This window comes from Coenobita brevimanus, chromosome 93, assembly GCF_032717465.1.
Source record: "Coenobita brevimanus isolate Jiangsu-jjx chromosome 93, ASM3271746v2, whole genome shotgun sequence".
In the NCBI taxonomy this organism is placed as follows: domain Eukaryota; kingdom Metazoa; phylum Arthropoda; class Malacostraca; order Decapoda; family Coenobitidae; genus Coenobita; species Coenobita brevimanus.
In genome coordinates this window covers 28,690,411-28,716,053 of record NC_137046.1, presented here as the reverse complement: position 1 = coordinate 28,716,053, position 25,643 = coordinate 28,690,411, and the positions used below count along the sequence as shown (strand labels likewise).

Here is a 25,643-nt window from a genome sequence, read left to right as displayed (position 1 = left end):
AAATTAATGCAACATCCCGAATCTGAAGCAGATAAGGAAGTGACAAACAAGTGATTACTAATATGCAGGATTATCATTAGCAGTTCCATCAGATATACAAAGATGGGCTTTACCCATCATCCTAACCCAGTTTCTCACGCAAACATAACAATGAGAGAGGTAGAGAATGGTTGTCTGATCTCCTCTGGGACATGTAACCCAAATTATTTATGAGAAACAGGAGTCGTTGAAGTCCAATTACATATTCCTGGCTTCCACCAAGGTAAATAAAGAACTGTTTTCAAGCACTGGGCAGAATCCAGTACAGTACTGTAATGCACTACTATTCCTCCCGTGCTTCCCTGTCTCTAATAATTTTCTTCTTTTCCCCTTTACAATATTTAAATTTTCCCCCAAATCTATAGCTACATTAAGTACACAATGGCAGATGTCACTCAGCAAAGAAGTCTAATTGTACCATTGTCCGCACCAAGGAGAAGAATGCGATTAAGTGGCAGGACGGCCATAGTGGTGAGGACTCCTCTGAAGGTGTCTGAACGGAGGCGTGTGGATGAGAAGGAAGCAGTGGAGGAGACAGAGGTATGGACCCCCACTCGATTGGCAGTGGTGCCTGTCAGCAGTTCATCACCATATAAACTCATTAAGTGCACAGGTTCTGTTGGACCTCTGGGGAGGGGGAAGATAGGACCTTGTTTACTACTCAGAAAAATAATAAAAAGGACTATATGCATTATATGAGGGCAAGCACATTCTACTAGCACCTACCTCGTCATGGTGTGAATCATCATCTCCAATGCCTTGCTCCCTCCTAGAAACCCTTAACAGGGGATGGACATGACTGAACCACCTCCAGGTTACTTTATTTTCATATGCCTCTCTCACTCTCCCAAACACTCCTCTTTTTTCTCCTTCCCTCTTAGTGAAATACTGCTCCACTCTCTTCTTTCATGCCACACAAAGTTTGCTTCTACCACCATTATCCTCAATCTCACTTTCAAGACTCTTTGGAACCCTATCTATGTGCATTCTTTGTATATGTTCATACCATCTCAGTGTATTCATGTTTATCAGTGAATCCACATCTCACTCCAATTACCCTTTCTTCCTGTCCAATTACTCCTAAATCTGTCTTACTTACACCATCCTTGCATCCCTGAATGTGAGACCTGGGGGGGCTAAGCTTACGAAGGAAGAGTTAAGAAATTGAACGGGACTGCAGTGTACTGAAGTTGTGATGAGGAACGGTAGATTGAGATGGTTTGGGCACGTGGAGAGGATGGGGGATGACAACTGCATGCAGAAAGTGAGAACTGTTGATAATAGGGGTAAGGTTGCAGAGGTAGATCGAAAAAGACCTGGGACGAGGACACTGAGTGTGACCTCAGGGATAAGGGACTGAACAGGAGGCTGCCAGAGATTGAGCAGCATGGAGAGCAGCCATTAGGCGACCAAGGTCAATGCATGCCAGTATGTTGGAGCCTTTATAAATGAAACTAAACGAATGATCTGTTCCACTAATCCCTGCAACTGTTCTGAGAAGACAATCTCAAGAGCTTGTACTCTAGGAAGTTCTGTCAATCACTGCCCAAGTTTCACTCCAGTATGAGAATGTTGGCAATAAAATGTAACCTTCATACCAACTCTCCAACCCTTCAAAATATGACTCAGTGGTCCAATTAGTCTTATCTTCTGAACAGATCTCTACTTATCCTCACATTCATTTTCGCCGTATTTACAATATTGCTCCTAGATGTTTAAAACTGTCAACTTCCTCAGGCATTTCCCCTCCTAGCTGTACCCAGTAAGTCACTGCTTCCTGTCTCTATCCCATACTGCCTGCTAAAATCTACTGTCATACAGTATTTGATTACTCGGCACCAGCCCAGTCCCACAGATACTTTTGGACTTGTACAGTCACTACTCGTTTTACGATGGGGTTATGTCAGGTCATACCTTAACGTGTAACGATTTAATTGTAAATTGGGAGATTGAAACACATTATAAAAGGGGGGTTACGTCAACTCAACTTCCCAAAGTCACCTGCCCAAGACTGAAACAAAAATGACAATCCACCTTAATTACTTCCTGTGTCGGTCCAAGTTGTCTCCAAGACCAAAACAAACACTATCACACCAATACAGGCAACTTTACTCACATACAGTAAATCATTGCAACAACACAACAAACACATCTGTGCAATGGTGGCCTGGTGCTACACGATGTAAAGGCCTACAGTAGCACAATGCTTGTCTGAGAGGTGACAATAGCTGGGGGGCACACATGAACGAGTGGAAAAGACAGGGCTTTGAAGGGGTGGTGGGACCGGAACTGAACCAAAACAATGCTCTGCACGCTGGGGCCGCCATCTTGCCTGAGACAAGTGACAGTCACTCTGCGTGTGTCTGGTGCTTTGAACGAAATTTTCTGATGACAATATCGTTATAGAGGGAAATTTATCGTAAATCGGATTTTGGGGTGGAACTTTTCTATTATCGTTGTAGCGAATTACTGTATACCGAATCAACGTAAAACGAGTAGTGACTGTACTATAGTACGATTGCAAGTAAAAAAATGGCACATAAACAGCAGGGACTAAATAAAAGTAAGATAGTAGGCTCAACCAATGTCAATTATGTGAACAATATGGCTAAGTTGATGTACTCAAATGCAGACAGAATGGTATCCAAATTATTAGAGATAAAACACTATATAATAGAAAATGCGCCTCCTATTATTTGTCTAACAGAAACAAAATTAACCCCAAGAATATCAAATGACTCCTTAAATTTGGATGAGTACAATATTTGGCAAAGAGAAAGAAATTTGAAAAAAGAAGGAGTTATGATACTAACAGTGAAAAGACTCCAAGTAATAGAGATAGGAACAGACATACCCTCACAAGTAGAATTAATTGCACTAGAAATTAGTACATCAGAAGGGATAATAATTGTGGCAAATTTATATATGCCACCTAAGACAAACACATGAGACAAGAGGTGAATCTGAAGACCTGGCAGAAAAAACAATTCAGGGCTTAAGCACACTACTACACAGTGGAAGAAAAATCTGACAGAATTATACTAACGGGAGATTTTAACACAAATATAAGCTGGAATACTCTGGATATAAGACGCTATGAAAGTCGGCTGGATCAAAAGCTCTTGCATCTTATACAGGAGGCTTTTCTAACACAACGTGTAAAGGAGAACACTAGAAAAAGAGGACCAGAGGACCCCTGATTATTAGATCTCATAAATTACTAGGCAAGAAAATGAAATGGACAATTTAAGCTGTCACCCCCCATTCAGCAAAAGGGACCATACAGTATTAGATTACAATCAGGATAGCATATGATTTACTGTAGTTAGAGTTAGAGGCTAAACTACAAAAAGGGCAACTATCATGACCTAAAGAAGTCTATCTATCTATTTATTGCCAGACACCTTAATCCATTATACGGAGTGGCCACAAACAAATCGCCTCCATGTCACCCTCTCCCCCACCATTTCACTGCCCTGCTCCCAATTCACACCCCTCTCCCTCATATTTTTTTTTTTTAATGCGAGGAAGAAGGAACCAAAGGCCATGAGCCCGCAGTAACAGTTCCCTCCAAGAGAAAAACAAAATACAATAGAGAGCCAAATTCAAGATCCGATCATTTTGAGATGCCTGGACACACTACGTTTCAAAGACTGGAGATCATAGGCAGAAGGAAATACAGACAGAGGGAGACAGTTCCAGAGCTGACCTGTTGCATAAATGAAAGACTAGGAGTAATGGCTAACTCTTGCATTAGAGAGTTGGACAGAAAAGGGATGAGAGTTTGCTGCCAGACGGGTGCTACGCGCCCGTCGTAGAGGTGGAGGAATGCAAGCAGACAGTTCAGAGGAGCAGTGACCATTAAAGTAGCGATAGAAAAGAGATAAAGATGCAACAGTGCAGCGAAGAGACAGAGGTTGAAGGGAGTCAGTAAGAGGAGGAGAGTTAATGAGACGAAAAGCCTTTGACTCCACCCTATTGAGAAGAGCTGTATGTGGGGAGCCTCCCCACACATGAGAGTTGTACTCCACACAGGGGCGGATAAAACCCCTGTATAGAGTCAACAATTGTGCAGGGGTAAAGAAAGAGCGGAGTCGGCTTAGCACACCCAATCTCTTGGAAGCAGATTTTACAAGAGATGTAATATGATCTTTCCAAGATAAGTCCCGAGTAAATGAAACCCCAAGCATGTTCAAGGATGATGCAGGATTAATCTGAATATTATTAAACATTAGTGGGTACACCTGTGGAAGATTTTGTCGGGTTGATAGGTGTAAGAACTGAGTCTTAGATGCATTAAAGACAACCATATTATTTTTACCCCAGTCAGAGATATGAGCCAAGTCAGACATTAGGTGTGCCATAGCCTCATCCCTTGTTTCTTGAAGTAACTGTTGAGATGGGCGTTGCAGGAACCGAATGGAAAGGTGAAGGGTGGAGTCATCAGCGTATGAGTGGATAGGGTTAGATGTACAGCTTAGAAGATCATTGATGAATAAAAGGAAGAGAGTTGGTGATAGGACAGAGCCCTGAGGAACACCACTGTTGATAGATCTAGGAGAAGAACGATGGCCGTCTACGACAGCGGCTATAGAACGACCAGAAAGGAAGCTAGCGATGAAGGCACAGATAGAAGGATAGAAACCGTAGGAGGGCAGTTTGGAATTTAAAGATTTATGCCAGACTCGATCGAAAGCCTTTGAGATGTCAAGTGCAATGGCAAAGCTTTTGCCAAAGTCCCGAAAGGAGGATGACCAGGAGTCTGAAAGGTAGGTGAGAAGATCGCCAGTGGAGCGTCCCTGACGGAACCCATACTGACGATCGGAAAGAAGGTTGTGATAGGAAAGATGCCTTAAAATTTTTCTATTAAGAATTGACTCAAAAACTTTTGAAATACAGGACGTTAAAGCAATTGGATGAGAGTTGGAGGGTTGGGAGTGGTCACCCTTCTTTGGGACTGGCTGAATGACAGCAAACTTCCAGCAAGAAGGAAAGGTACAAGTTGACAGACAAAGGCGAAATAGTTTGCCTAGGCAGGGTGTAAGCACAGAAGCACAGTTTTTGAGAACAACAGGAGGGACCCCATCAGGCCCATATGCCTTGTTAGTACTGAGGCCAGTAATGGCAGAAAATACATCAACTGAAGAAATTTTAATGTCAGCCATGAGGAAGTCAGAGGGGGGAAGTGATGGAGGAACAGCACCGGAATCGTCTAAGGTGGAATTGGAGGAGAAAGTCTATGCGAAGAGATCTGCTTTATCAGTAGAAGAAATAGCTACAGAACCATCAGAGTAGAAAAGAGGAGGGAAGGATGATGAGGTAAAGTTGTTAGAAAGATTTCTGGCAAGGTGCCAGAAGGAGCGGGAAGAATTCGAGTTGGAGAGTTGAGAGCATTTAGTATGGATGAAATTATTTTTAGTAGAGCGAAGAACAGACTTAGCACGATTCCGGGCAGAAACATAAAGATTATGTGATTCAGGGGTGGGTTGGCTCCGGTACCTTTTGTAGGCCTTCTCCTTGTTGCGGACAGCATTAGAACAAGCGTGATTAAACCAAGGCTTTCTTGCGTTAGTCAAAGGATATGAGAAAGGAATGTATGCTTCCATGCACGAGAGAATAACCTCCGTAATGCGCAAGGCACACTCAGATGGCTCACGGCCATGGAAGCAATAATCATTCCAGGGAAAATCAAAGAAGTACTGCCTGAGGGCCTCCCAGTCCGCGGCTCCAAAATGCCAGAGACGACGTTTCCCTGGAGGGTCTACAGGCCGTACTGGAGCGATAGGACAGGTTAAGGTAATAAGGTTGTGATCGGAGGAGCCCAACGGAGAGAAAAGATTAACAGAGTAAGCAGAAGGATTAGTTGTGAGGAAGAGGTCAAGTATGTTGGAGCTCTCTCCAAGGCGGTCAGGGATACGGGTAGGGTGCTGTACAAGCTGCTCTAGGTCATTAAGGATAGAAAAGATGTAGGCTTGTTCACCAGGTGGATCCGTGAAAGGAGAGGAGAGCCAAAGGTGGTGGTGAACATTGAAATCTCCAAGAATGGAGATTTCAGAGAAAGGAGAAATGGACAGAATGTGTTCCATCGTAGAAGTAAGATAGTCGAAGAATTTTTAATAGTCAGTAGAATTAGGGGATAAGTAAACAGCACAGATATATTTAGTCAGAGAATGACAGGAAAGCCGAAGCCAGAGAGTGGAGAATTCAGAAGAATCGAGTTCAGGAACACGAGAGCAAGACAAGTCGTTGCGTATGTATACACAACAGCCACCTTTGGCTTTGAAATGAGTATAGAGAAAGTAGGAGGATACAGAAAAGGGTTTGCTGTCAGTTGCCTCAGACAGCTGAGTCTCCGTTAGAAAAAGAAGGTGAGGTTTAGAGGAGGAGAGGTGGTGCTCAACAGAGCGAAAGTTAGATGAAAGGCCGCGAATGTTGCAGAAATGAAGAAGAAGAGAGTCAGACAGTGGTTCCAGGCACCTCGAGTCGTCACCGGGAGAGGGGCAGATGGCGGGGGCATTTATGGTCCCCCCCCCTGGGGACTCCGAGGCTGGGTGAATTGACGCCATTTTGGTGAATTTTGAATAGGAAGTGTAGTGTGTACTGTGCATGTAGTTTGGTGAAGATAGATAGAGAAATTTGTACTGGAGAGCATGCTGGCCTACTCTCTGTGTAACTGAGACACTGAAAAAGTTCAGCAAAGGGGGATGGTCAGGAACTAGTCCTGAGGGCTGATGAAACGGGAGCTCCAGCACTCCCTGTCATCAGCTTTCCATCCACCTCGGGAGTACTGCCCTGCTCGACTGGTGCTACAGTCTACTCTCCACTCCATCCCTACATCTCATCCTTGGCCTTCCTCTCCCTCTCTCCCCCTACACCTCACTCACATACACTCTCCTCATTAGTCTCTCACTCTCCATCCTCTCCACATGGCCAAACCACCTCAGTGTGTTTCTCCTAATGCTTCCTATCACAACCACACCACAACACTCCTTCACATCCTCAATTGTCAGTCTGTCTCTCCATGTGACTCCACAGGCTCCTCTCAAATAACTCATTTCCACTGCTCTCACTCTTGACTTGTGTCCCTCCAACAACGTCTAAGCTTCGCTTCCATACGTCAGAGTTGGAATCACAATACTGTCATGTAATAACATTTTCACTTCCATGCTCACTTCCCTGTTTCTTATGACTGCCTTCAAGGAACCAGCAACCTTTCTTCCTTGTTGTACCCTGTCAAGAACTTCACCCTCCAAACTTCCATCCTTACTTATCACACCACCCAAGTACTTAAACATACTCACATTTTCCATTTCCTACTCATCCAACCTCACTGTACATACACTGACTTCACTTCTCTCAAAGACCATCACTTTACTCTTCCCTTTAATTCCATTTCTTACACACTCTCCCAAACTCATCCACAAGCCTTGCAGCTCCCCTTCGTCTTCACTTAACAACACAGTATCATCTGCAAACAACTGTGCAGGGAGTTTCCAAACACTACCCTCTCTCACCAGGGCCACTCCAACATCCACTGCCCTACCTTGTACCTCTTTTATAACCCCATCCATATACAGATTGAACAACCATGGAGACATGACACATCCCTGTTTCAACCCAACCTTCAAAGAGAAAAACTCACTCAGTTCACTAACCACACGCACTGCAGCCTTAGCACCCTCATACATACTCTTCACAGCATTCAACAACCTCCCATCTACTCCATATATTCTTAATACTTTCCACAATCCTTGTCTATCCACCCTGTCATATGCTTCCTCCAAATCCATGAAGGCCGCATACAACTTCTTTCCCTTCTCTAGAAACTTATCCACTAAAGATCTAAGAATGAATATCTGATCTACACAACCTCTTCCCTTCCTAAAGTCTCCCTGTTCTTCTCCAAGTAATTCCTGTTATTTCCTAACTCTTGTCAATAAGTATCCTACTGTATACTTTTCCTATTACACTAAGAAGACAAATGCCCCTATGATTACCACACACTTCTTTTCCCCCTTTCCCTTTGTCCAAGGGAATAATTATACCTGACTTCCAATCATCCAGGATATTAGCTTCCTCCCAGGCCAATCTGCACATCTTCCACATCCATTCTACTACTATCTCTTCCCCATGCTTCAACATTTCACCACACACTCCATCAATTCCTGGGGCTTTCCCCATTTTGACTTTCTTCAATGCTTCCACAACTTCCATCCTACTGATTCCTTCCTGTCTTCTCACCTCCCTCCTTTTCCCAGCCATTCCCCAGCCACTTAAATTCACATTACTTTCATTCTCTATGTTCAACAATTCATTAAAGTGTTCTCTCCATCTGTTCACTTTTTCTCCCTTCTCAACTAGTAATCTACCATTTTTAACTTTCACTCCCCTACTAACTTCATTGCCACCCTCTCTGGCTCTCTTTACCTCTTTCCAGAACATTTTCTTACATTCCCTCCATTTTACACTCAAATTCCTTCCAAATTCCTCACCCACTCTCTTCTAAGGATATCGATTGGCAAAAGAAACTAAGACGACAATATATAAATGGTATATATAAAAAATTCTGTGAATTTTTCAAAACAGAAGTCCAGAATTATGTCCCTATACACAAAGAAACGGAAATGAGGATAAAGAATTGGTTTAACACTGATGATAAAAATGCAAAAGAGAGAAGAAATTTGCTGTGGATCATATGCATACGACATAAATGTGAGAGCGCATATAACAACTACAAATAGCAATAAATGATTATACAAGGATAAGGAGAGAGGCTCAAGGCAGTTTGAGGAAGACATTATAAATAAAAGCATTGATCAACCAAAGTTGTTTTACAGCTACATACGAAGCAAAATAAAAGTTAAAGATAAAATACAGTTCATCATGGATGAGGGGAAAATCTCTATCAATGAAGAAGATATCTGAAAGTACTAAACAAGAATTTCCAATCAGTTTTTACTACAGAAGGCAGAATTGCGAGAGATGAAAACGAACAAGCAAGCACACACATATTAACAAATATACGTGTAACAAAACAAGAGGTCCACGAAGAGTTGAGGAAATTAGACAAAGGAAAAGCTAAAGGCCCTGACAAGATTTCATGTTGGTTATTACAAGACTGTGCAAAAGAGCTAAGCAATCCATTATATTTAATATTCAGAGAATCCTTAAGACAATGTAAACTCCCTGATATCTATCTGGAAGGAAGTAAAACATTGTGCCCCTTTTCAAGAAAGCATACAGAAAAAATCCACTTAACTACCAACTAGTATCACTGACCAGCGTCGTAAGCAAGATTTTAGAATAACTGATAGAATGAATTTGGGTAAATCACCTGGAGAAACACAATATGATAACAGAAAGATATTTCAGTTAAAGAAATGGAAAATCATGTGTTACTAACCTATTAAGCTACTATGATAGAGTTGCAGAAATAATACAGAAAAGAGATGCCCGGGTAGGCAGCATATACTGTATTTGGATTTCAAGATGGCATTTGACAGAGTACCATACAAGAGACTTCAATGGAAACTGGACCATCAAGGAGGAAACGAAGGTAATCTGTATGATTGGATGCAAGATTTTCTAAGTAAAAGGGAAATGAGAACAGTGCTAAGGGGAAATTGCTCATCATGGAGAGAAGTGACAAGTGGAGTTCCACAGGGCTCAGTGTTGACACCAATTATGTTTTTAATATATATAAATGACACAGACAGCAACACTGGAAATGGAAGCTACCTAAACATGTTTGCTGATGATGCAAAAATACAAAGGGAAATTACAAAAAGACTTGCATAGAGCTACTAGAGAAATTAAATAAGCTCCATGAATGGGCAATGGATGGCAAATGGAATTCAACGTGGGCAAATGTCATGTACCAAAAATTTGGTAAAAGTGAAAAAAGACCAGACTGGGACTATCAGTTAGGAAGTTCAACCCTAGACACATCAGAAAGGTAAAAGGATGTTGGAATGATTATCAGTAACAGACTATCATCAACTGACTGCATAAATGAAAAAGTAAAGAATATGTACACACTGTTTGCTAATATGAGGGTAGAATTCACATATATAAATGATGACAAACTGAGAAAGATAATAACATCATTCATCAAACCAATTCTGGAGTATGCATCAGTAGTCTGGAATCCACATTTCAAAAAACACATAAATAAGACTGAAAAGGTACAAAGGACCGCTACAAGATGGGCACCAAGCTCAAGGGACCTAAGCTATGAAGAAAGACTCGAAAAATTAATCCTACCAACACTACAGGAGAGAAGGAAAAGAGGAGGCATGATTATGTTATATAAATGCATCACAGAAAATGAGAAAATAGATGTAAATGAATATACAGCTACGGTATATAAGCTATAGGGAAGCATCAGCAAGAGGACATTGCAGAAAACTGCACAAAAAATGAAGTGATAAAGATGTAAGGAAATTCAGTTTCCCAAACAGAGCAACTGATCAGTGGGATGCACTTCCAAATGAAATAGTGTGCACAAAAAATACAGTATTCATAAACTTAAAGACATGTATGATAAAAATGGTTCAAAACACGGGACATTATGAGCCTGACTCATTCCTATAAAAGGTAAGAATACACACACACACACACACACACACACACACACACACACACACACACACACACACACTTCTGGAATGGATGAGAGACTTTTTGAGAGACAGACAAATGAGGACAGTAATAAAGGAAAAGATGTCTGGATGGAGGGAAGTAACAAGTGGAGTCCCTCAAGGCTCAGTGTTGGCGCCAGTAATGTTCCTGATTTACGTAAATGATATGGTAGATGGAGTGAACAGTTATGCGAGTCTGTTTGCTGATGATGTAAAGATCTTGAGGAAGATAGAGGTTGAGGAGGATTGTAAAATACTGCAGGAGGATTTGGATAGGATACACAATTGGAGCCGGACGTGGGAAATGAAATTTAATGTAAAGAAATGTAAAATATTGGAAATGGGTAAAAGTACCAGGAGACCATCACTGAATTATTTTTTGGGTAATGAATTAATCACAAAAAGGAGAGAAGAGAAAGATTTGGGAGTGCTGGTCCAAGATAGTTTGTCACCAGAAAAGCACATTAACAAGATAGTTGGAGAGACTTATAAGCTCTTGACTAACATAAGAGTAGCATTTCATTATATGGATGAGGAAATGTTGAAAAAATTGATAGTGGCCATGATCCGCCCCAGGTTAGAATATGCAGCGGTAGTGTGGTCCCCACACAAAAAGAAATATATAAACAAGATTGAGAGAATACAAAGAACAGCAACCAAGATGGTCCCCAGTCTGACAGACCTGTCATACAGAGAGAGGCTGGAAAAACTGGATTTGCCTTCGTTAGAGGAAAGGAGAAAGAGGGGAGACATGATTGCGGTGTTCAGGACCATGGTGGGAGTAGATAAAATTGACAAAGAAGATCTGTTTGTATGGGATAAGAGAGCAACAAGAGGACATGGAATGAAATTGAAAAAGTCAAGCTGCTTGAAGGATATCAAGAAATATAGCTTTCCTTACAGAAGTATAGACTTATGGAATAGCCTGGACAAAGAGATCGTCCAGTCTAAAAACTTAAACGAGTTTAAAGTTAAATTCGACTTATTGAGAAACAGCGACGGAAACCCACGAGCATAGTACATTCCGTGTATATCACAATTAGGTATATTCTTAAATATTTGAAACGACTTAGACAAAGAGGTGGTGCATGAGAAAAACATTCATGTGTGTAAAGGTAGACTTGATAAATGTGGATATGGAGACAGGACAACACGAGCATTGCTCAATTCCTGTATACTACAAATAGGTAAATACAAATAGGTAAATACACAGAGGGAGTCATCAGCAGTAGACGTCCGACATCGGCGCTCCGTACCAAACCAACACGGCCAGTGGCATTACCTAAATTAGTATCTTTGAATGAGTCAAGCTCTGTACCAGGTTAGACCAAATGATTTTTCATTATTAAAAGGAAAAAAAAAAATAATTAGTTTAACCCCTTAACCGCGGGGCGTCACTTTTGTGACGCTTGGGAGCAAGGGATCATACCGCAGGGCGTCGCTTTTGTGATTCTGTGTTATTTTGAATTCACCCGGGCTTCCAAGTGGGGGCTTGTATCATCTATCAGTACTGCCAATGTCCAACACTAGTCAGCACTCCTAATCTCATCTGTACTTCCATCCATTGTTGACAATTTAGCCATATCTGCCCGTTCTTGACTCCCCTCCCTACCCCCCCTCCATTACCCTATCCTCTCGCCTGCCCGGCCGTGCTACGCTAAGTAAATCTTCCCTGGAATTTTTCACTGATTTCATCCATTGAAATAAGCCCTATGTCCTATTCTTATACCAAGTAATATATACAAGAAAGAAATAAGGTAAGTGAGAGTGCCATACACCTGGAATTGGCTAATTATCACCTGACAACACCTCACGTGCACTCGTTCGCTAATTTTCGCTGTTTTTTTCCCCTTGAAATATGCCGTATAATCTGTTTTCGTAATAAATATACATGTAAGGAGGGAAGGGAGAAGCCTAAGTGATATTTACATTCACCTGGAACTACCTAATTTATAATGTATTGTCTAGATTTCCTGCCAATCATTTCAGTGCTAGACATAGCTGTTTCAAGAGCTAACATTGGTAGCTCTGAATATCCCCTAAAGTAAGCCTCTACCCCGGCCCTCCGTTATCAGTTTACTCTCATCTTCCGAAGTGAGGGTACGTATGTTTCTTCTTGCTGACTTCAAGGACTTTTTCACCCCCATGCAAAGGGCCCTGTGACCTTTACCCCCTACTAAACCTCGTGTGGAAAGAGTTAAAGGGCTGACAATTGATAAAAGAGTGACTACGATCTTTCTATTGAGTAAAACAGTGCAAGTGGAATTGTAAATAATGTGTAAACAGCAAGTGAAAGTAATGAATGTAAATATACATGAACAATGGAAAATAGTTTTATAAGTTACTTCAAGTGACAGTGCATAACACAGTGTAAATAAAATAGAAATGTAAATAACGTAAATAAAATAGAGAACGTAAATAGAAATGTAAATGAGTAGCATTATAAGAATACGAGTATATACCCTAGGAGTAATGAAAGTGAAAGTTTCACTCTAGCATGTCTGAATGCTATGAGTTATGAGAGTGAAGATGAAAGTGACATTCACTCTCAATGCTAGTATACAGGACGAGAAAGTGAATGCTACGTATTTTACTGAAAGAAATTGAATCCCTACAGTGACAATAAATTAATACTACTGAAGGAAACTTATGGATAAAGACTGTAGATATATATAAGTGTTATATAGTAATAGAAATATAAAGTGTGAGGGGTTTTATGAATAATAAATGGCAGAGTACCAAGAGCGAACTAGTGCCAGTGCGACGATCAGACGCGTTCATAATTTCCATTGCTTTCACAGTGTTTTTTTTTTTGAGTATGGATCCCAAACTACTTGAAAATTGTAGAATAGTGTTTATACTGTTTGTATCTGGCTGTGGTAATCATATTACGGGTTGTCGGGAGGTGTAAAGTGGAGACTTTGTTACCCTACTTCAGAGGTCTCCACAAGTCCTACGGTAACGGACGAAGGCTCAACAATCATTCCAGGAGAAAGCTGAAGGTATGTGCCATAAGCATATGTAATTTTATTACTGTAGGACTAATAACTGATTTTTGGCAAATATTTTTTGAGAGTCTGTCGGAGCCCAAATAACCCCGCGGGACACGCAAGTCATTGGTAAAGAAGCCCGCGGTGAGGGGTTAAACAAGACTGGTTCAAATAGAACAAAGAACCACGAGGAAAAAAAATGCGCTGAGTCAGCTGGGTTTGTTTAGACTACAGCAACACGGGGAAAGTGTACATACTCTGTTCATTTAGTATTACAAAATGGATACATACTTCAGTAAAACAAATTTGGAAAAGAAAAGGGATAAAAGTAAAAAGCAAAATGATGATTTCTACCAAGAACTGGTTGAAGTGGAGACTCACAATAGACTGGTTGAACGTGTACACAAACTAGAAATGGCTTTCAGAAATGAAATTGATGAAATAAAGAAGCAAATGCACTTGCAAAAGGAAGAGATAGAAAAACTAGGAAGGGAGGCAAATAAGAAAGACACAACCATCAGTGAACTAACAGTGGAATTGAGTACGCTTAGGAAGAAAGTGAGTGAAATGGCAAGTACAGTAGTCAATCACGAGAGTGTTATGGAAGAGTTCAAAAATGACACAGAGACAATTAGGCAAGCAAGCAGTCTTATGGACCAGAGCAGTGATATTGAGGAGAAGATAACACAGGTGAATGAAGCTGTGCAAAGCTACAAAAATGATGTGGAAACCACGTATGCTGAAATGGTGAAAGTAAAGAAAGACTTAGAAACAAGGGTGGAGGAAAAAAGCATTAAAAAGGAAGTGAAAAGAATAATCCAAAACAATCCAAAGTTAGTCAGAGATTCAGTAGAGATAAACAAATCAATAGTAATCACTGGTATAGAAGAGGAAGAAGTTAAAAACAAGATCACAAGAGACAAAAAGGAGATGGCAAATGTAATGAGCTTACTGAAAGAAGTATCAGAGGAAATCTGTAGTAAAGACACAGAGGAACACAAAAGGTTAGGGAAATACGAGAAAAGCAAGACAAGACCTCTAAAGGTGACTTTCCAGAGTGTAAACACTGTGAAAGAGATACTAAAAAATGCAAAGAATCTTATGGAAAAAGAGGAGTTCAAAAATGTATGGATAAAAAGATGCCTAACACAAGAGGAACTGGAATTAGTGAAAGAGAAAAGGGAGGAAGCAAAAACAAAAAATGAGGGAAGATCAGAAGAGGAGAGGAAGAAATTTTTTTACAAAGTAATAGGATTGCAGGTACGAAAGTGGTACACAAACAGGATGGAAGAAAAAGGAGGAAGGTAGTAAAACCATGTCATGACAAGTATATAAACACGATGATAAAGTTGATGTACTCAAATGTGGATGGAATGGTATCTAAATTACTAGAGATGAATGATTATGTCAGAGAAAATGAACCACAAATAATATGCCTAACTGAAACAAAATTAACACCAAGGATATCCAATGACATACTAAACTTAGAGGAATACAATATATGGAGAAGAGACAGAAATTTAAAAAAAGGAAGAGGAATTATAATATTAACTAAGAAAAATCTAAAAGTCAAGGAAATAAAACTAGATATACCATCACAAGTAGAACTGATTGCAGTAGAGATCGACACATCTGAAGGTAAAGTAACTGTAGCCAATTTGTACATGCCACCCAGATCAAACACATGGGAAAGAGACGAATATGAGGACCTGGCAGAGAGTACAATTCAGAGTATAAGATCATTGCTAGATAAAATGGAAGAGAAATCGGAAAGAATTATACTAACTGGGGACTTCAATACAAATATAAATTGGAATACTCTAGATATAAATAGCCAAGAAAGCTGTTGAGACCAAAAGCTCCTGGATCTCGTACAAGAGTTTTTCTTAACGCAACATGCGTAGTAAATATTAGATCTAGCACTGAAGGTACTTGATGTACCTTCAGTGCTAGATCTAATATTTACTAGGCAAGAAAATGATAGTGACAGTTTAATATATCACCCTCCACTCGGCAAAAGCGATCATGCAGTACTAAATTATAACTTCAGGATAGCATATGACATAGTAAACAGCAATGACAGTTACAATAAGAGTCTAAACTACAAAAAGGGAAATTATCAAGACCTAAAGAAGTATTTCCTAGAAGTTGATTGGGAAAATGAGCTTAGAGGACAAGATTTAAATGCTGTATATAAAAAATTTTGTGAATTTTATGAAATAGGAGTCCAGAAGTATATCCCACAACACAAAGAAGCAGATGAGAAAATACAGAAATGGTTCAATACAGAATGTAAAAAATCAAAAGAAAGAAGAGATTTGTTGTGGAACAGATACAGAAGACACAATAGTGAAAGGGCGTATAATAATTACAAACAGGCAAGAAACGACTATACAAGAATAAGGAGGGAAGCCCAAAAACAGTTTGAGGAGGATATAATAAACAAAAGTAGTGATCAACCAAAGCTGTTTTACAACTATATCAGAAGCAAAACTAAAGTAAAAGATATAATACAATCCATTACGGACGAGGGAATCACTTATACACAAGAGAAAGATATTTGTGAAGCACTAAATAAGAATTTCCAATTAGTTTTTACAGAAGAAAAAAATTTGGAGAGGGACTATGTGGAACACGCATGTCCACACATACTACCAGATATACAAATAGCAGAAAAAGTAATACAGGAGGAGTTAAGTAGATTAGACAGAGGAAAAGCAAGTGGTCCTGATAAAATTTCATGTTGGGTATTACGAGAATGTACAAAGGAGTTAAGTAAACCATTATTTTTAATTTTCAAGAAATCCTTGAGTCAAGATAAACTACCTGATATTTGGAAAAAAGCAAATATTGTCCCCTTATTCAAGAAAGGAAATAGACAAAATCCACTCAACTACTGACCAGTATCACTGACCAGTGTTGTAAGCAAGGTATTAGAAAAACTTATAAGAAAAGCTTGGGTAAATCATCTAGAAGAACACAGTATGATAACAGAAAGACAGTTTGGTTTCAGAAAAGGAAAATCATGTGTTACTAATCTGTTGAGCTACTATGACAGAGTAACAAACACAATACAGGAAAGGGAAGGATGGGTGGACAGTATCTATTTAGATTTCAAGAAAGCTTTTGACACAGTACCACACCAAAGACTTTTATGAAAACTGTACCATCAAGGAGGAATTCGAGGCAAACTGTTTTGTTGGATGCAAGACTTTCTCATAAAAAGAGAAATGAGGACAGTACTAAGAGGAAACTACTCATCATGGAAAGAAGTGACTAGTGGAGTACCACAGGGTTCAGTGCTGGCACCAATCATGTTTTTAGTGTATATAAATGATATAAACAGTAACACTGGAAATGAGAGCTATCTGAATATGTTTGCAGATGATGCAAAAATACAAAGGAGAATTACTAACACAGACTCTTGTAAAGAGCTACAAGAAGAATTAAATAAACTTCATGAATGGAGTAGTACATGGCAAATGGAATTCAATGTGGACAAGTGTCATGTAATCAAGTTTGGTAAAAGTGGAAAAAGACCTGATTGGGATTATAAGTTAGGAAATAAAACCCTATACACATCAGAAAGAGAGAAAGACCTAGGTGTGATTATCAATAACAGACTATCTCCGGCTGACCACACCAGCGAGAAGGTACGGAACATGTATACACTGCTTGCAAATATGAGAATAGCATTCACATACATAAATGAAGACATGCTAAGAAGGATAATAACATCATTCATTAGACCAACCCTGGAATATGCATCAGTAGTCTGGAGTCCTCATCTCAAATAGCATATAGACAAGATTGAAAAAGTTCAAAGGGCCGCTACAAGATGGATACCAAGCTTAAGGGACCTAAGCTACGAAGAAAGACTAAATAAACTGAATCTACGAACACTACAGGAGAGAAGGAAAAGAGGTGACATGATAATGCTATATAAGTGCATATCAGGAAAGGAGAAAATAGACATAAATGATTACTTAACATATGGAGAAGCATCAGCAAGAGGACACTGCAAAAAACTGCATAAGAAGAGAGGTGATAAAGAAGTAAGGAAATTCAGTTTCCCAAACAGAGCAACTGATCAATGGAATGCACTACCGAATGAAATAGTGTGTGCCAAAACAATTCACAAATTTAAGGATATGTACGATAAATATGGTTTAAGACATGGGACAGTACGAGCTTGACTCATTCCTGTAAAGATACAATTAGGTAAGAACAATTAGGTACGAATTAGGTAAGAACACACACACACACACACACACACACACACACACACACACAGGTCACCTACAGAGACGGAGCTTTTCCTGGATTGTGGGGAAATAATCGCAGAATCAGCGACAATAAGGATACCAGCCTATTTGTGATTATGTGAATGAGTGCGTGAGTGGTGGTCCAGTCGGACAGTGGTTAAAAAAAAAAAAAAGTTTTGGTCATAAAAAATACAAGATATAGTGGAAATAGAAATTCTCCATATGGTTGCATCATGGTGGAAAGGGACAGTGCTTTGTTTACAACAGGCAAAAGAGAGTTTGAGGGCTTCTCCGAAGATGATGTGGGAAATGGAAGTATTAAACTGAACCAAACAAGAGTAGAAGGAGTAGGGAAAACAGCAGAGAGGAATGTCCAGGAGTTAAAAAAGGTACGGGCAGTAATTAGAGAGTTACAGGAATGGACCTTAGAGCAGGAGAAAGAGATCAAAGTTCTACAGAATAAACTGGAAAAAGTTTGTACACGCAATGATGAACAAGAAAGAGAAGTCAAAGAATTAAAAGTGAGTAATGAATCTGCCTCTAATGAAATAAAACATCTTAAGAAGGAGAATCTTTGTTCGCTTTTTTAGTTAGTTCTTTTTACGGGGTGGGGCACTAACCCACCACCAACCCTTTTAGTCGCCTCGTACGACAAGCAGGGATACTGGGGGAGTATTCTTGAAACCCCCCTACCCCCAGTTAATGTAAACAAAAGTAAAGTTATGGTGTTTGAGAGGAATGAAGTCACAGAGTGTGCAGTGAGGTTGGATGGTGAGGATATGGAGAATGTGAGTGCATTCAAGTACTTGGGTAGTGTGATGAGTAAGGATGGAACTTTGGGGGATGAAGTGCGTGAAAGGGTACAGGAGGGAAGGAAGGTTGTTGGTACACTGAAAGCAGTGATGAGAAATAGGGAGGTGAGTATGGAAGTTAAGAAGTCACTGCATGATAGTATTGTGATCCCTACCCTGACGTATGGAAGCAAGGCATGGACCTTGCAAGTGGGGTACAAGTCAAGAGTGAGAGCAGTGGAAATGAGTTACTTGAGAGGAGCATGTGGAGTGACGTGGAGGGAGAGGTTGACGAATGAAGAAGTGAAGGAACGATGTGGGGTGGATGTGGATGTGGTTGAGAAGATTAGGAGAAATACACTGAGGTGGTTTGGACATGTGAAGAGAATGGAGAATGAAAGACTGACTAAGAGGGTGTATGTAGGTGAGGTGGAGGGAGGGAGAGGGAGAGGTAGACCGATGATGAGGTGGAGGGATGGAGTTGAGAGGTATATGAGGGAAGGGGGGGTGAGTTGAGGGGAGGGTAGTCAAATGGTGGGTGACAGAGCGACTTGGAGGCGTTTTGTCTGCGGCCACCCTTTGCGGGATTAGGGCGTCGGGCTATAGATAGATAGAGAGAAGAAGGAGAATAAAAGGTTGGAAGAAGAAAGGGACAGGATGAAAAGCAAACTAGATGAGTATGAATCCAAAGCAAGGATGCAAGATGAGCACATTAAGGAAATCAAGGAGCACCATAAGGGATGGAAGAAAATTCAGGAGGAAGGAAATGTAAATCTGAAAGAGATTATAGAACAAGAAAGCAAGGAAAAGGTGGAGAAGGAAGAGGTTAGGGTACTGAGAAGTAGAGAATCTTTAGTCAGGGATGTAGCAGATAAGAAAAAATGTGTAATAATTTCAGGAGTAAAAGAAAAATGTATGACAGTATGATCAGAAAGAGAAAGAGAAGAACTGAGAAAGGTTAAAGAGATAATATCAGTAGTTTTGGAGGGTAACAACGAAGTTTAATAAGAGATTGAAGAAGTGTTTAGGTTAGGAAAGTACAATGAAGGAGAGGCGAGGCCATTCAAGGTAAAGTTTCAGTCCCAGGTAATGGTAAACGAAATCAACAACAGAACATGGAAATTATCAGACAAAGAAGGGTTCAAAAATGTTTGGATAAGGAGAGATGCAAATGAGGAAGAAAGAGCTAAAATAAAGGAGTTAGTAAAGGAAGCAAAGGCAATAAACGAACAGAGAATTGAGGAAGAGATGACAGTGTTTTACTGGTGAGTTATGGATCAGAAATTGAGGAAATGGTACCGATGGAGAGAAGGAGAGAAGAGGGTATAAAAAACAATAAAAATCATTTGAAGGTGGCATATACTAATGCTGATGGTTTAATATCGGCAAGGTTAGAAATCAATGATTTGTTGAGGGTACATGAACCTGCTGTTACGAGTTTTGTGGAAACCAAATTAAGATATGATATTAATGTCCATATGGGAGGTGATAAATACAAACTGTGGAAAAGAGACAGAAAAGAAAAAAAAAAACGGGAGGAGAAGTGATGATAGCAGTGAAGAACAACATAAATGCAGATACCGTGGAAATGGGAAAAGGCAGGGCCGAAGTGATAAATATAAAATTGGAAACTGGAGAGAATAGTAAGAGAGATATGGCAGAAGTGTATGTTCCCCCTAAGACAAGAACATCGAATGACAATGAATACCAGGAGATGTTGTCAGACATGGCTAGTTATCTACAGAAAATGACTGGGAAAAGCAACAATATAATTTTAATGGGTGACTTTAACTGTAAAGAGGTGAACTGGGGGGAATGGGACTCAGAAGGCAGCGAATATTCGTGGGGCACTATATTATCAAATATAACAATGAACAATGTGATGACGCAATGGGTCAAAGAAGAGACGGTTACAAGGTGAGGACACACCAGCAAGATTAGACTTACTGTTTACTAAAGAACCCGATGTAATAAAATCTTTGAAATACCTGTGTCCTATAGGGAAAAGTGATCATGTGGTCACCGAGTTCCAGATGATAATAGGGAACGTGGTGCCAAGAGATGAGCTTTATAGTGAGGGAAGATACAACTTTGGGAAAGCAAACTTTACAGGATTGAGAAAATTTTTGAAAATGTGGATTGGAGAACAGTCAGAGAAACAAGAGAGATACAGAGGAAGTGGGATATCTTTCTAGACCTCAATAATTCGGGAGTGGAAAAATTTGTGCCATGAGTAAGGGGGAAAGAAAACAGGAAAAAGGAGCTGTTTAATAGAAGGTGTATGATAGCAAAAAAAAGAGAGAGAAATGGGTGGAACAACTGGAGAAAGAGAGGTAATAACAGAACAAAGGAAGAATATAAAAGAACTAGAAACGAATACACAAGAATACATGGAGAGGAAGAAAGGAACTTTGAAAAAGGTATAATAGGCAAATGTAAGGATGAACATAAACTGTTTTATATGTTTGTCAATGGAAAACTGAAACAAAAGGAAGGAATCACCAAACTGGAAGTAGAATGAGAGGTCTATAAAGATGCAGCAATGCAAGTTGAAATAATGAACTAATGTTTCCAATCGGTTTTCACTAATGAAAAGGAGTTTGTGGAAGGGGAGGGAGTGACTAGAAATGTAGTGATAAAAGATATAAAAGTGGAAGTACAGGAAAATTACTGGAAACTCAAGATGTAAGGAAAGCCCCAGGACCAGATGGAATCTCTAATTGGGGACTGAAGGAATGCCAAGAACAACTGGTGGATAAGATTCACAGTTTAATTGTGTGTTCTCTGAATGTATAAGGGAGGAAACAGGGAAGAACCTCTGAATTATAGACCAGTGTCCCTAACCTGCATGGTTGCAAAATTGTGCGAGAATCCTAAAAGATAGATGGATAAAATATCTGGAAGAGATGAATTTCTTGGCTGAAGGTCAGTTTGGATTCAGAAGTGGAAGGTCATGTGTTTCCAACCTGTTGAGCTTTTACTTAAGAGTGACTGAGGTGCTGCAGGAGAGGGATGGTTGGATGGATTGTGTGTATTTAGATTTGGAGAAGGTATTCGACAAGGTACCCCAAAAGAGACTAATGTAGAAACTAAGGACTGAAGGGAAACCTCCCGAAATGGATGAGAGACTTTTTAAGAAACAGACAAATGAGGACAGTAATAAAGGATAGGATGTCTAGATGGAGGGAAGTAACAAGCGGAGTCCCACAGGGCTCGGTGTTGGTGCCAGTAATGCTCCTGAATTATGGTATAGAGGGGTGAACAGTTATGCAAGTCTGTTTGCTGATGATGCAAAGATCTTGAGGAAGGTAGAGGAGGACTGCAATATGCTGCAGGAGGATCTGGATAGGATACATGATTGGAGCTGGATGTGGGAAATGGAATTCAACACAAAGAAATGTAAAACATTGGAAATGGGTAAAAGTATCAAGAGGCCATCACTGAATTACTTGATGGGTAATGAATCAATCACAAAAGCTAGAGAAGAGAAAGATTTGGGAGTGCTGGTCCAGAATAGTCTGTCACCTGAAAAACATATTAACAAGGAAGTTAGAGAGACGTATAAACTCTTGACTAATATAAGAGTAGCATTTCATTATATGATGAGGAGATGATGAAAAAATTGATAGTGGCCATAATCCGCCCCAGGTTAGAATATGCAGCAGTAGTGTGGTCCCCACACAAAAAGAAAGATATAAACAAGATTGAGTGAATACAAAGAACAGCAACCAAGATGGTCCCCAGTCTGGGAGATCTGTCGTACACAGAGAGGCTGGTAAAGCTGGATTTGCCTTCCTTTGAGGAAAGGAGAGAGAGGGGCGACATGATTGCAGTGTTCAGGACCATGATGGGAGTAGATAAAATTGACCGAGAAGATCTGTTTGTATGGGATAAGAGAGTAACATGAGAACACGGAATGAAACTGAAGAAACCAAGCTGGTTGAAGGATATCAAGAAATATAGTTTTCCTTACAGATGTATAGACCTGTGGAATAGCCTGGACAAAGAGATTGTCCAGTCTAGAAACATGAAAGAGTTTAAAGCAAAATTTGACTTACTGAGAAACAGAGATGGGACCCCATGAGCATAGCTCATTTCCTGTGTATCACAACTAGGTAAATACACACACACACACACACACACACACACACACACACACACACACACACACACACACACACACTCACTCTCACATACACACACACACACGAGCAGCCGGAGAGAGAGGTCGTCCCAGGCATCGCTCCTAACCTTGAGTAGTTTCAGGAATTTTGTCTGTCCTGTCTCCTAGGGTCTCTCTTTAAATTTAAAATAATGAAAGTTGGCAGACTACCAAAAATGTAAAGATTTGTTGGCAATAGTATACATGAATGTTTGTGGTTTATTCGGTAACAGCTGTTTAGGTACTTTACCGGTGCGTTAAAGATGGCCGAAAATGTAAACAATGAGGGAATGGAATTTCAAGGATTTGATGCTAATACTAATGTCATGGACCTGGTGAAAACATTAATTAAGAGGATTAGTGAACTTGAAAAAAAAGTAGAGAATCTAGTGATAAAGGATGTGTCAGGAAATACGGAAACCACCATACAGAGTCTAATCCAGTCCAACGAAACAGCCAATGAAGAGATTAAGAATTTGAAGAGGGAAAATGTTGAACTGAGGAGGAAACTTGAAGAGAGTACTAATAAAACGGAGAAGGTGAGTAATGTACTAGAAGAACACAAGGCAAAGTGGGCACACGTAGAAGAAGAACAGAAAGAAGTGGTCAGCTTAAGAGAGATCATCCAGGAAGAAAGGGAAATGAACAAGAAAGAAATGGAAGAAAATGTAGTGAAAATACTGAAGAAAAAAGAGAAAATAGTGAGAGAAACTGTAGAAAGGAACAGATGTGTGGTAGTATTTGGAAACAGGGAAGAGGAAGAAAAGGTTAGGTTCGCAAGACTCGAGAGAGACACGAACATGGTGAGAGGAATATTAGGCAAGATTGACCCCGAAGGAGACAAGTGGGTAAAAGAAATTGAGGAAGTAAGGAGGATAGGGCCTTATAAGAAAGGGGAAACAAGACCAATGAGAGTCAAGTTTACATCAGAAAGTGTAATAAATGAAATACTTAAAGTGACCTGGAAATTAAGCAAAGAGGCGGGGATGGAAAATATTATAATAAGAAAAGATCTGAATGAAGAAGAAAGAGAAGTTTTAAAATCATTAAAGGAAGAAGTAAAGGAAAAAAATGATAAGAGGACAGAGGAAGAACGTAATACTTTTTTTGGAGAGTATTGGATATGAAAGTAAGGAAATGGTATTTAAGGAAATAGAAGTGAAGGAAACTAGGGGGGATGGTTGTGAAAGATCAGAAGTTGAGGAAGTGGTACGGACAGAGAGTAGGAGAGAAGAGGGTATTAATAATGTCAAAAATAATGTTGATGGTTTCATATCGACAAGGATCGAAATTAATGATTTCTTGAGAGAACATGAACCTGATGTCATGTGCTTTGTAGAGACCAAATTAAGAGAAGATATTGATGTTCATTTGGGAGATGGTAAATACAAACTGTGGAGAAAAGACAGAAAAGAAAAAAAGGGAGGAGGAGTGATGACAGCAGTGAAGAACAACATAAATGTAGATACTGTGGAAATGGGAGAAGGCAGGGCTGAAGTGATATATATGAAATTAGAAACTGGAGAGAATGTTAAGAGAGATATGGCGGTAGTGTATGTTCCCCAAAGACGAGAGCATGGAAGGATGACGAATACCATGAGATGTTGTCAGATATGGCTAGCTACTTGCAAAAAATAATTGAGAAAAGCAATAATATAATTTTGGTGGGTGACTTTAATTGTAAAGAGGTGAACTGGGAGGAATGGTACTCGGGAGGCGGCGAGGATTCGTGGGACACTATGTTATTAAATATAATAATGAATAATGTGATGACGCAGTGGGTCAAAGAAGAGACACGGTTTCGAGGTGAGGACACACCAGCAAGGTTAGATTTACTGTTCACCAAAGAACCCGATGTAATAGAATCATTGGAATATCTCTGTCCTTTGGGAAAAAGTGATCACGTGGTCATTGAGTTCCAGATGTTAACAGGAAACGTCGAGCCAAGAGACGAGCTTCATAGACAGGGAAGATACAACTTTGGCAAAGCAAATTTTACAGGATTGAGAAACTTTTTTGAAAATGCGGATTGGAGAAAATTCAGAGAAACAAGAGAGATACAGAGGAAGTGGGATATCTTTCTAGACCTCTATAATTTGGGAGTGGAAAAATTTGTACCAAGAGTAAGAGGGAAAGAAAACAGGAAAAAGGAGTGGTTTAATAGAAGGTGTATGATAGCCAAAAAAGAGAGAGATAAGGCGTGGAACAATTGGAGAAAGAGAGGTAACGACAGAACAAAGGAAGAATATAAAAGAACAAGAAACGAATACACAAGAATACGTAGGGAAGAAGAAAGGAATTTTGAAAAAGGTATAATTGACAAATGCAAGGATGAACCCAAACTGTTTTATAGATTTGTTAATGGCAAACTGAAACAAAAGGAAGGAATCACCAAGCTGAAAGTAGATGGAGAGGTCTTTAAGGATGCGGCAATGCAAGCAGAAATAATGAACAAACGTTTCCAGTCAGTTTTCACTAAAGAAAAGGAGCTTGTGGAAGGGGAGGGAGTGATTAGAAATGTTCCGGTGATGAAAGATATAAAAGTGGAGGTGCAGGAAGTGTATAAATTACTGGAAACTCAAGATGTAAGGAAAGCCCCAGGACCTGATGGAATTTCTAATTGGGTACTGAAGGAATGCAGAGAACAACTGGCGGATAAAATTCACAGCTTAATTGTATGCTCACTGGAAGAGGGGAAAGTGCCAAAAGAATGGAAGAGGGCAAATGTGGTACCAATTTACAAGGGAGGAAACAGG

General features: G+C 39.9%; 1 protein-coding gene across 1 annotated transcript in view; it reads right to left on the bottom strand.

Moving 5' to 3' along the window:
* Positions 1 to 397: 397 nt before the first annotated feature.
* Positions 398 to 25,643, bottom strand: part of Wdr81 (WD repeat domain 81) — a 523,698-nt gene continuing 498,452 nt past the window's right edge. The window contains exon 32 of the mRNA XM_080282279.1: positions 398 to 666. Coding sequence (XP_080138405.1) covers positions 435 to 666 — 232 coding nt within the window. The 3' untranslated portion in view covers positions 398 to 434. The remainder of the gene's footprint in view (positions 667 to 25,643) is intronic.